Below are 13,589 nucleotides of genomic sequence, written 5' to 3' on the forward strand. Positions count from 1 at the left end.
TACAAGTCACAAGAATGCAGACTTTTCACTGTTGTGAAAAATATTTTTAACTCCCAGTTTAAAGATTAACTGAGCGTATTTATAAAGTGTATCGACTCTATTTCAAGTACGGCACGTCCATGCTAATTAAGCTCCCAAAAGGAGTGAAAAAGTGTGGACTGCATTGCTTTTCAAGATTTGCAGGCAAGTAAAATTCTCGTTACTTACCTGCAATTCTGGCACAGCTTTGGCCATGTTTGCAATAATGCTCTTTTAACTTCCTCGATAAATCAGAATGATGTCAAGATATTATTTCCACAGACACGAGTGGTTTTAAACGGGAAGATTTCTGAATTTTTCAGGAGGCTTTCGGGATAATATCAAGAAGGTTACTGAATTTTAGCGGAAAAAGTTCCTGGAATTTGCAAGATGTGTTACTGGCAGATATTGGGCACTTCAGCTGCCCATTACTTCCCAGGAACGTTTCTGAATCGTTTTTACAGTGTATGAAGACTTTTTCGAGATGTACGAAGTGCAATAAAGACGACGCCACTGCGGAGCACTTACTCTGTTGTGTTGCCCTGTTGCATGAGGACATACTGAACAGACCTGGTCTGGGTGTTGGAGATATTGAGGACGAATGAACTTATGGATCTGATCTGATTTCAGATCACTGAGGATTATTAACAACAACAATGTTCTTTGTTTTTTTTTTCCTTCTTCTTCTTTTTTTTTTTTTTTTCTCTTAATTTCAAGCACGTTTTAATGTTATCTAAAAGATTTTTGTTAAAGGGGAGTAGGTACCCTAAAACCCTAAAAAAATTAATTTTTCAGTTTTTTTATATTCAAAATATTGAAATTAAGAATTTTCAAGTGACGCCGAATTCATGTTTCGGTGTAGATTAAAAATAACTCAATTTAAATAAGTATTAATGAAGCAGAAATGTATTGAAATGTATGAACAATTTCATTTTCAAATGCGATTTCCTCAAAGCGTCAATTTTAAAAACTCTTGTTCCTTTTTCTGAAAAAATACTTTACATATTTCTTTGAAATCCTCCACATTTTAGTTATATGTTCATAATTACACTGCCGTGAAATATTTGCTTTAAGACTCACTTTTTTCTAAACAGTTGTTTGTATGGTCAAAAACGGTTTTACATTTAAAAAGTGACTATTAGTTAAAATTTAATAAATTATGAGAAAAACTGACTTGCGTTAAAATTTCACTTTCGTAGACTCTTAGATATCTCTTGAAAACTCTGTGAAAATTGGGAGTTTCTATCATAAAAATGTTTTGAGAAAAAGGTGCATAAAGTACAGCAATTTATACAAAAATTATTAAAGTACAGTAATTTTTAACGTTATGCATGTACCTACTGACTCCTCTTACTTAGCTTTAAATTGCTTTTTGCTAACTATTTACTATTATTGTTTGTATGAGCTATTTTAATGTATTTTTTTATTTTATTTATTTATTTATTTATTTATTTGAAAGGACGCAAATATTCTTTTGAATTTTTGAGCTCGAAACTTATTGCACATTTGTTTTCTTCCCTTTTTCACTCAATGGGAGACGAGGTCAAAGCAAGTGTGCCTCCAGAAACACGTTTTACAATATTCTTTCGATCTCTATTTATTTTGTTTTTTTATTTTTTTTTTCATTATTACACTATCGTGTGGTTTCTTGGTAAGTATAGGGCACTTTCATTCTATATTCATTTCTCAAATGACGGATCAATTGACCATTCCATTAGATCTTTGGACCGCACTGCAAAAACGATTCAGAAACGTTCCTGGAAAATAATGGCCAGCTGATGTGCCCAATTTCTGCCAGTAACATATCTTGCAAAATCCCGGAACTTTTTCCACTAAAATTAAGTAACCTTCCTGATATTAACCTGGAAGCCTTCTGAAAAATTCACAAATCTTCCCGTTAAAAGCCAGGCGTATCTCTGGAAAATTAGTGTAAACTTAAGAAAGAATAATATGATAGCTTGGCTTCTTCCTGATTCATCAAGGAAGTTATAAGAGCATTCATGCAAACATGGCCGAAGGCAATTCCCGTTTCCCCCGAATTGCAATTCTGGCAAACATTGCCAGAATTGCAAGTAAGAAACAAAAAATTTCCTTTGCCTGCAATACTTGCAAAGCAACGTAGTCCATACTTATTCGCTCTCTTTGGGAGCTTAAATAGCATAGACGTGCCATATTTGAGCTGAAGCCGATGCACTTTATAAATATGCTCAGTTAATCTTTTAACTGGAAGCTAAAAATATTTTTCAAAACAGTGAAAAGTCTGCATTTGTGCAACTTGTAGCAATTCAGGAATCTTTTTGACAATGATACTTAATTTTTCCAGGAAGTGGATAAAAACCATTAAAATCCTGAAACGTAACACGGAAATATCCAGTAACGTTTCAGAATTTTTTTACAGTGCACGGACTCTCCAATATCTCTCGACAACACAACTAAAAATATTTAGCGCAGAGCAATCATCCAGATGAGCAACGTCCATGACTTGTCCATGTCGATAGTTACATAAACTACAGGTTGGAGAGTCATCAGATGAAAATAACACAAATAGGCAGTTAGACAAACGTTTCCTGTCAAAAAACTAAAAAAAAGTCTGCAGCAGTTGGAACAGAATTTGGGATACAGTGAGACTTTACCACAGTTGTTAATTTTGGTAATTGCACTCTTGTTTTCAAAATACTAGAGAGTCTCTAAATTTTGCTTTCAAATATCTTTGTGTTATCATTTGGCTTTTCTCTTTCAGATTATGTTCTGGTGTACGAAGAAGACTCCGAGGATAGACCCCACCCAAGAATGAATGCGCAGAGGACACACAAACATGAAGCTTGGAGAAAGAAATTCATGGCAAACCTGGTGAAGGCGGGGTTACACATGGAAGAAGTATGACTTCCTACACATTTGGAGCTAAATATATTGTTTCAAAGTTTATATTTTTAAAGTTTTCTCACAATAATAACTTGCTTTGGGTGTTAGAATATTATTCATTGTGCAATATATGATCGGGCGGATGAATAGTATTTCGAGAAATCAACATCATCGTCTTTGAAAAATATTCATTGAAATCTTATTAAAATATTTAACAGAGAAAAAATGAAAGGTTAAATGTGACGAAGCGAACCAAATTTTTAAAGCCCGTCAACTTTCTGACAATTTCTTTCTTCTAAAGTCTTACTTTCCGCATAAACTATGCAGCAATTTGGAAAATAATCATACTTGTTAATAGACCTGAGTTAGTTTCCATATTGATCTTATGGAAACTTACTAAATTGATGACATGTAAATTTGCTGAATTAGTGACGTGAAGACTAACTAAAATGTACTGGATTCATGACACAGTCCCAATATTAGAAGTAATGGATGTTTAGTTTTCGCTGTGCTCGAGAAAATTGAACTTAATTTGCTTTTACACGCTGTTGCTCTTTTTCTCTCTCTGGCAGAATTTATGTATATAAAGGTCAAAAAAATAACTCAAATTTTTCTAGTCCGTACCTCTTGAGAATTTCTACAGGAAGGGTAAATTTTTGACTATGAAAGAAAGTTACAGTATGTGCTCAAAAGTGACCATCAAGAGTTTCTGAAGGAAGCCCATGGCGCCTAACTTCATACAAAAGCACGGCTGTTAGTATTTTTAGTGTTAGAGCAGAAGATGAATGTAAGATAATTCTTAAATTTTTGCGGGTTTCTGTCAATACACGTCATTTTTGATAGTCCTCCAAAAGTAGAAATCAAGAATCAACGAAATTAAGAAACATGAGGTGGGTTCCATTTATCTTTTTTCCCACGCATCGTCCCACCGGGTAGCATATAAACAACCTTTACTTTGCTACAAACCGTGCAAAAATTTGGAGGTTGCCGATTGGCTATCACTTTGTAACGTCGTCTATCTCCTTTATTGCTTGTTTCGCAAGCTCTCATATTGTTTCATTTCGAAAAAAGGTCTTCCGAGGGGGGGGGAGCGGGGTTCGTGTATTCAGAACTTCTGAGCAACGAATTTTGCTCGCTTTCTTTTGATAAAAGGAAAAACATGGCCGACGTATTTGCGTCGACTCTGTTATCAGGAGTCCCAAAACTATTACAATGTCCCTAAATGAGTAAAGGTTATTTATATACGTCTTTGAAGAGCAGCTTCGGAGTGCAATCTGATGTCTTGATGATAGTGACAATGGCTCCATCTTGTTACAAGTAAAAAGTAAACAAACTTGCATGGTAAGCAAAATCCTTGTCTAAAGCAAATCAAGAAGTTTCACCGATTGCGGTACCTTGGAAGAAGAAGGGATCGAGCACCTGTTCATGGCCGACGAAACTTCTTGCCACCACAATTTTTTTTACCTTACCCGACAATTAGGAAAAAGAATGAGTATTTTTTTTACAGACTGTTTTAATTACAACCCAGAAGTAAATTGAACTCCTTCTGCATCTAATCAACGCTCAAGTTAGTGTTAATGAAAAGAAAAGCAAAGTCGAGAACGCTTCCGACAAACCACAATTGAAGACTGTTTTACGAATAGCAATCCATCTACGTGTTATTTTAACTTGATTCTTACGACTCTTCCAGAAAATGTATAGATTGTCAATAATGTAAGTATGTGCAGTACGGATTTTCTTACATTTGGCAAACGAATTTTTAAGAACAAATTTTGTTATTTCATCCATCTCTGTAACTAAATTTTGCTATTGCTCTCACTTTAAGAAAAAAAACATTTTTTTTTCTTTTTGTCCCCTTAATGAAGTAAATTCATAAAGAATAAATCATATATCTATTTAAGGAACTAAGTTTCTACATTATCATTACATACTGCGAGTTTTTAATTTTTGATAAGGTAATTGAAAAATATTTGCGTTTAAAAGTTACGTTTTCTGGAAAATGACCCATATAAAGGTCAAAACAATAACTCAACTTTTTCTAGTCTGTACCTCTTGACAATTTCTTCAGGAAGGGTAAATTTTTGACTATGAAAAAAGGTTACAGTATGGACTCAAAAGTGACCATCAAGAGCTTCTGAAGGACGCCCATGGCGCCTAACTTCATACAAAATAACGGCTGTTAGTACATTTAGTGTTAGGGCAGAAGATGAATGTAAGGTAGTTCTTAAATTTTTGCGGGTTTCTTTCAATACACGTCATACTTGACAGTCCTCCAAAAGTAGAAATCAAGAATCAAGGAAATTAAGAAACCGGAGATGTGTTCCTTGTATCTATTTTCCTATCATTGGCGCCTATTAAATTTTATTGAGTTACTACGAAACTTTATTTCAATAAATCTATAATTTTTTTATATGCAAAATGTATATTTGAATTAAAATCCTATCAATACAAGCAAAGGATAATATTTTATTAAATATTGTAGCCATAAAATTTTACTTATTTATTAGGTAATTCATCATTCTCTTAACACTCCTTTCAATCCCCAATCAGCACTGTTGGACAATCATGTTCCTATTTAAACTAATATTTTAGACTAAAGATCACCTCTAACGTCTAAATTCTAATACGTTATTGTTGCATTCACCTTAGGAAGCAGTAGAGAGCGAAAATAGTGTCATCCACTTCATCAAGCTGTCGGCTCCTTGGCCAGTACTCGTCCACTACGCGGAACAACTCTGCATCAGGGCACCACTGCAGGTACTCATAAGTTTTCAAATTATTTGGGTACTGCAAAGAATCAATATTTAAAACTATTTTTAAAATAAAAGTTACCATATTCAGTAAGTTACCGCCCTATAGCCAGGGCTAATGCTATAGCACCAAAGCTAAGGCTATACATGAAATACACCGCCAGCTCAGTCATTCCAACCGAGGATTGCAGTTTCGTGCTTATTAGCACTCATCAGCCCGGCATAGGAGTAACTGAGCTGGAGGTGGAAAACCTCTTAAGCAAGCCAAAGAGTGCCAAACAAACTGGTAGCTAATACAGAATTAGCACTGACTAGACGAGTGACCGAAACAATGGTTCGGTTCAACTCGAATATTGAAGGCAAGGCAGGTATATTCAGTAAGTTACCGCCCTATAGCCAGAATGTGGTATAGGGCGATAACTTACATTAGGAGTAACCCACGTTAGGAGTAAAAATAAATATGCGTAAACGTGTCCCGCGTTCGGGGCAAGTTTACGCAGCCGACTTGTACTCAAAAAGAATTTTTCTAACGGTTAAAAACAAAAGCTGAGCAATAACTGACTATACCAATTTGGACTCCATTAACTGCTTTATAAAACCGCAATTTCTAAAATTTCCTAAGTTAAAACATAAAAATTAGAAAATACATCGAAAAAAAAATTTGAGTAAATGTGCCCCGGTCTACCCCTACCTTTTGGTGCTATCATCACTAACTCCTACCATAGTGAGCCATGCTACATTTTTCGAATTCGATGTACTTTAATATTTTTGCTGTAAATGTAAGGATAAAACTGCTTACAATTTATGCTTATTTTTTTTACAAATGAATCTAAACCTTTTTTCACATAATTAATCATTTTGGGTAACTTTGAGCAGTGCCGATTAACTTGTGCCGCATCAAATTTTATAACACCTTCTGACAATAAAGTTCGCAGAGTAGTTCTGTAACATCAACATCATGAAATATTAACGAAAGTTACCTTACTATCCTTCGAAATAGTCAACTCCCACAACTACGCTGATGCAGCGTTTTGTTTCTCTAGTGTTGCCAGACTTGTCGTTCTGTCTTCATTCACTGAACTTTAACGTCAGAGGTTGTATTTGACTTTAAAAGTAACTAGAAAGCTCAGTTCTGGCACTCTCCTAATGAGGTTGTGAAATATGTTTTCTACTCTTTATTTTACAAAAAAATTCTGAATTTAATTCTGAAGTAAATATTTGGAGACTATTTTTAAACTTGTTGAAATTGCTCTTCCGACATTGCAATATTCTACGAAATATTATAATTGCTAAAAATCTAGTGACGTTGTAAATTGCAAAAGAAGAATTTTTAACCAGATACAGAACTCATTTTTCTGCTATAAAATTGCACTACTTTTATTACAAGATTTATTTTGCATCCCACTTCTGACGTAAGTCAAAAGTACAATAAAGTGCAGGATCACTTTGAACCATAACAATTCATTTTAAATAGATTTAATGCTTTTTTATTCCATAATGTTAGTTAACTGGTATAATAACTTCAGGATTTTTCTTCCATTTTACACCAATAACTGCAATAAAACTATTAAAATATGATTGGGCAACTTAAAATCGTAGAAATCGTTGCTCGAAGTATGACTTTATTTAAAACACATGATTATATGCCTAACGAAACGTGTCAGTGTTGGGTTTTTTCCATCCAATTCATGTTCCATATTGAGAAAGTTCGTATAAATAGGTTTTCCTGTGCTTCTTTTAATCCTTTCAGTGCTAATGCGTTTGCTCAGTAATCATTTATTTTCTATTCAGACGTGATAGATTTTTGAATTTTGTCTTGAATTTTCTAGGCGCATCCGAACCCAAGTTGTAATTGGTCCGAGCACTTGTTGCGGACGGTATTCATTCCGAACATTATGCGTGAAGAGGTTCCCAATAAACCTCTGGATTACTACACCTGCGCCTTCAAGAAATCGAAGATTGACAAGTGAGTAACGGAACAGTTTTTTTTTTTTTTTTTTTTTAATCAGGCTATCTTTAGGTACTAAATTTGCTATTATATCTGCACTAAAGGGGAACTGGAATTCAATCTCGAAGCACTTTCATTTCAGTATTGTTGGCATCAGTTTGATTCATGAATATTTCGCCAAATGCGGATTTTTAAGCTTACTAGCCGCCTACGGCGGTGATCTAGCTTCTGCCGCGTGTTTTCTTTGTTGAGTCAGCGGGTTTGGAGATAAATTTAAGAAATATCACCGAATTGGCGACTTTTTTGTCAAAATAGCGCTAACAGTCACCAAGCTTTTCGACTTTTTGAAACTTATGTGTATCTATGGAAATGTATGAGTTTAGAATGTAATTGAAAAAGGACTAGCTTTCGAAAAATAGTTCCATTTAAGACTATTCGGAGGTAGTGACTTAATGATGCAAGGGGGGGGGGATATTGAGTTTGGTCAGCTCCTTTGGTTCTTTGCTTTGAGATTTGATTGCTACCACAGTAATAGAGATAGAATAAATGTTCTTTGCACATGAAGTGAAGTTACAGCTGATGACGTCGTCCAGCCCATGACAAGCTTCACAAAGATTGAGAGAATGACATAACTTGTGGAACGCCAGAAAAGTTAGACTTCCATCTGGTTCTTTTTGAGCATTTTCTAACTTCATCGGGATGTATGAGCAGAAAACGACTTCACAAAAAACGAAATTTGTTCGCTCTTACGTATGGTTTAATCTTGTATCCACACTGCAAAAAAATTGCTCTATTACTTGAAAATCTCTAGGAAACTGAGATCCCATGAAAGGTTTCTAGCAATGGAACAATTCAGTCTTAAGTAGCGTTGACAATGTTGCTGAAGAACAGGATTTATAGTTACTAAACAATTTTATGTTAGCCGAATTTACCGGAGATTTTCTAGTAAACTTTCAGTTTTTTAGTGTAGCACAATCGTTATATAGTGTCGTGAAATGCTTCGTTCCGTATAGAACGAGCATAATGATTGGGTCGATTTGTTGGCAAAGTTTTCGTTTACGTATTTAAAAAACAAATAATTTCCTTCCAGGTTCCTGGGCAGTGACAACCAGGACGAGTACTTCACCCGGACACAGCGCATTCGCATAGTGCACGCGATACTGCAAACGGCGGCGTACGGGAAGCGGCGCCGGGCGCAAATCGGCATCGATAGACTAACTGAGGAAGGTGCTTACGCAGCTGCTTTCCCACTGCACGATGTAAGTACACTTTTCAACTTTTTTTCTCTTTTTGTCCCCATCTTGTAATGCTATACTTGATAAAATTTCAACTGTATTTTCTGGTGCATAAAGCCCTACCTCCGTATGACACGTGTTCAAAAATGCTATCTTCTGGTTGCGATCTAAACTTTGAAATGTGATTTTTGAAAAATGTACTGAATTAGCACCTCATTTTATTTTTCAGTAATAAACTAATGTATCAAACACATGCAAGACACATGAATATTTACGCTTAAATAAATTTATTGGGGGAGGGGTCGCTTTATTTTTGTTTCGAGAATTTTGACAGATTTTCTAATTTCAAAAATAAATAAATAACCATTAGATATGATCTTTTTTAAGTTCTAGCTCACAAACATCCAGACTTTTTGAATTTCGGAAATCTTTTTCTTAATGCTACGAAATTTTTATATTTAAAACTGCGTGCAAATCATAGCATCACCGACGAGTGACTCTAGAAAGCAAAACTTTACATAAAACTACTCTCAACAGCTGTTAAGTCTAAGTTGCTACTGTACAGCAAAAAAGCTGGACAATCCGGCGAACCCCAAACCTTCTATACTTGTCAAATTTTCAATAAAACCTGTCAAACTTCGAAAATTCTCTTCATCTAAACTTACATTCGTGTTTTACAGCTCTTGTTAACCGTTGAAAATCTCAGTTATCTTCTACTAGTTGTACATTAAAATTCGTTTTAGAAAAAATCATTTAGACCAGCGGTGTCCAACCTACGGCCCGCCGGCCGTATTGCCGTTGTTATGTCCACGTTCAATGATATGGATCAAAAATATATTATGGAACCTTCCAAATTAATCATCTCCATTTGGTATTTTCAATTATTGTTACAAATTTAGAGCCAAATAGTCAGAATTAGGTTTTCAAAAAAAAAAAAAAAAATGGAAATTTTATTAATAAAACTATCATACAAATCACAACAATACTTGGGTTGTATTTATTTTTCCTTTTCCCGCGCTTTTCCATTTTATCTGAAAATATTAAATTAAGATTAAAACTTTATACAGTGTAATAGTCCACGCGAGTGAGATTTATCTTAGTTTGAGGTGCTCTTCTTGGGCAAAATAAAAGGTTAGGCACCGCTGATTTCAACTATTAACAATTTCATTGAACTTTTAGCTGTCTTTTGGAAAAAGTAGGCTTTTCATTCCCCTAATTTATTCGGTGGTAATTGTACTTTCTTCATAGATTCTACATAGTTAAAAGTGTTAAAAATGCTTCTAGTACTTACAAATGTTATTGTTGTTGCTAATCTACCTCGCTAGTCATTGACCTACACCAAATCCATGAGACCATAAATAGTCACAAATATTTATACATTTCAAGGGGCGTTGTTTCTTCCAACTTTTCTTCAAGGCTGGGATAATCCAGTATGGAAAAATAAGTGAACATTTTACTTTTCACGTAAGAAATTGCTTTGCAGAAAAATTCTCAGCCAATAAACCTTTAACGATAGAAAATGCTTCATCCTTTGTTGAAATCAAAATCATGATTGCAATTGTTGACAATATTTCGAAAAGTTATGAAAGATAGCTAAAACTTAGGGATCTTTTTCATTATTTCGAGCTAGCAAAAGTAGTGTACAAAAACTTCGCTGCGCCACCCTCGAAAGATTTATAAGTGCCCCCCCCCCCCTCATAAAATTTTTTAAATAATTTTAACGTAGTGTGATTTTTCAGAGCGTGTGCCCACGCGGGGGGGGGGGGGGTTGCGAAGGTGCTATGTATGCCACTGGCTAGCAATCTTGCAAATATGGTTTTCAGTCATCTGAATAATAGTCTTCTTTGTTACAATAATATTCTTATTGATTATTTACATGAAATAAATGAAATATAAAATCCAGTTTCGGTTATTATAAATAATATTTCAAATCGTGTTTAAATGGTTAAAACATCTCTACATGAATTATATATATATATTTTTAATTGACGCAATACAGTTTGAAAAGAAACCATTGAATGCAAGCATACTTCTTTAACAAGAATTGTAATAATTAACTTATTGCCGAAGCATAAAATGATGCGTCAAATAAAGATTCAGTTGCCGCTTGTATAATTTTATTCTTTATTATTTAATTTATTATCTCTTTTTTTCCCTATTTTAAAATAGACTTAGTAGTCTGTAAAATGTACTGAAAAATACGTTTCAAAAATAAATTCATCCTCCTTATATGGAGAATTCAATTGCTATTCAGTTGCATGGATTTTACATATTTCATGTTAAAAACATTTTTCTCCGCCGATGAGTGCTATTTATTGGTTTTCAGAATCCAAAACCAAAACGCTCTTCAAAATCAGAGCAGAAAAATTTGAAATACGAAAGTTTTTGTATGATTTCCATGAAGTGCTTTCGGGAAAAAGCATAACGCGTTTTTAAAAAATCCCTTTGTGGTGGAGGAGGGGTGAGGGAAAATAAAAAATGCAAGAAGGAACAAAGAAGCAAATAGAATTTGCAAAACAGAAGAAAAGTTTTTTTTTTTTTTAACGTCTTTTCCTTCACTTTCGTATAATTGAAACTCTTTGCTGAGTTCTTGCAAGAGGCTGTCCATTAATATGCCATACTTTTTTTTCCACCCCTCCCCCTTTATCGCAAAATCTCATCACACTTCACCATCACCCACCCCTTTGTCATATGTTTTATGGATTTCGTCTTTTTATTTAATAGTATGCCACAGTTTGAATCTGTGAAACCAATGTACAATGACATTTTAATCAAACATAATGTCACCTCTGTCAAGTTCATTGTTTATATTGGACTAGCTGCGTTGTCCGGCTTTGCCCGGTCTGTTTTGAAAACAAAAATTGTGTCAAGTGACGTATATTCAACAATCAGGCATAAATAAAAGAAAAAAAAATCATCATGCAAAATTTCAACTCCAAACAATGACGACTGATATTAAAATACTTTTAAGAAATTAAAATAAAATGAGAAAGATGGATTTAAAAAGCGTAACTATGGAAACACAAAATAAAATAAGTTTCAGAGTTGAAAATGAGAAAGATAGAAACAATGAATTCAAAAAGCGTTACCGTGGAAACGCAAAATAAAATGGTTAAAAACTTGAATAGAGAACAGATTTTTGAACTTCATTTAATTAACTTTTTTTCTAATGGAGATAGAGAATTAAACTTCCGACCATAGGTCGAGTTAGATCTGAAGTAAAAAAGGTAGCTCTTTTAATGGTGTCAAAACGAAAACTGTAGGACAATTCCTTCACTTTTTATTGATGGATTTAATGAAGAAAGTATTGCCTAAATTTCAGCTAAGCCTAAACAAATTCGAGCTAAAAACGTAAATAACTCCCGCCGCAATTAAGTTAGAGCGTTGGAACAAATTGCGTAGAACGCGGAAAATTCTACCCTTTCCAACGATATGTAATATTACTAATTGCGAGTAATTTTTTACCCCCATATTCGGGAATTTATGTGAAAATTGGGCCTAAATTGGAATAAAAAAAGAACTATTCATCGAATTTTTTTCGAACTGGTCTGCAAACCTTCTCAGGACTTAAAGGAACAAATTGTGAAAATTTCAGCGAAATCGACCGGGTAGTTCTCGAGTTTTGCGAGTTCAAACAAACAGACGCTTTTTGGACACTTCATTTTATACTATGTAGAGATCTGTCCATTCTCGTTCCAAATACATACAAAATTTTAAATGCATTTAGGATTTTTATGAATAATCTAAATAGTATTTGGTTCTAATGAGACTACAACATGAGTATTGTGATTTACTATTTAACGCATTTGCTCGTGTCTAACACGACGAAAGTTACTGCAAATCACTTTGTTTTTGTACCACTTTCTTTAAAACAACTACAGTGAAGCCCGGTTACAACGTATGCCAATTCAACGAAATATCAGTTTCAGCAAAACTAATGTTCCATCCCGATTTAACTTTCATTACTCTGCTTGAAATTCATTACACTAAAAAATTCCGAAACATTATTGAGTATTTCCGTGTTACATTTCGGGATTTCAACGGTTCTTACCCACTTCCTGGAAAAATCAAGTATCATTGTCAAAACTTTTCCTGAATTACTACAAGTTGCACCAATACAGACTTGTCACTGTTGTGAAAAATATTTTTAACTCCCAGTTTAAAGATGAACTGAGAATATTTATAAAGTGTATGTGCTTCAGATCGATTATGACCCGTCAAGACTGATTAAGCTTCCGAAAGGAGAGACTAAGTCCACGGACTACGCATTTTTGCAAGAATTGCAGGCGAGTGAAATTCTTGATAATTACTTGCTTTGGCCATGTTTCCAATACTACTTTCGGAACTTCTTTGATAAACCAGGAAGGTGCCAAGCTGTTATAGTATTATATACCTTCGTATATTTGCTCTAATATTTCAGAGTCACGACTGGCTTTAAACGGGAAGATTTCTGAATATTTCAGGAGGTTTCCAGGATAATGTCATTATCCTGGAATTATCCTGTTAGTGAATTTCAGTGGAAAACGTTCCTGGTTTTTGCAAGATATGTCACTGGCAGAAATTGGGCACATCAGCTGCTCATTATTTTCCAGGAACGTTTCTGGTCCGTTTTCACAGTGTACAACGAAATTCCCGCTACAACGAATAAAATTTGTAGTCCGTTGAATTTTGTTGTAACGGAATTTCACCTTATTACCTTAACTCACACTTCCTAGTAACCCTCCTCTCTACACAACTGAAATTTAAAAAAAAAAAGAACAAAACTCACACTATACC

General features: G+C 34.4%; 1 protein-coding gene across 1 annotated transcript in view; it reads left to right on the forward strand.

Moving 5' to 3' along the window:
- The first annotated feature begins 2,841 nt into the window (after nt 1–2,841).
- LOC129227872 (anoctamin-7-like) overlaps nt 2,842–13,589 on the forward strand; it is a 59,345-nt gene continuing 48,597 nt past the window's right edge. Inside the window, exons 1-4 of the mRNA XM_054862492.1 lie at nt 2,842–2,895; nt 5,530–5,637; nt 7,460–7,596; nt 8,669–8,837. Of these exons, the coding sequence (XP_054718467.1) occupies nt 2,857–2,895; nt 5,530–5,637; nt 7,460–7,596; nt 8,669–8,837 (453 nt within the window). The 5' untranslated portion in view covers nt 2,842–2,856. The remainder of the gene's footprint in view (nt 2,896–5,529; nt 5,638–7,459; nt 7,597–8,668; nt 8,838–13,589) is intronic.

This window comes from Uloborus diversus, chromosome 8, assembly GCF_026930045.1.
Source record: "Uloborus diversus isolate 005 chromosome 8, Udiv.v.3.1, whole genome shotgun sequence".
NCBI classification, from domain to species: Eukaryota; Metazoa; Arthropoda; class Arachnida; order Araneae; family Uloboridae; genus Uloborus; species Uloborus diversus.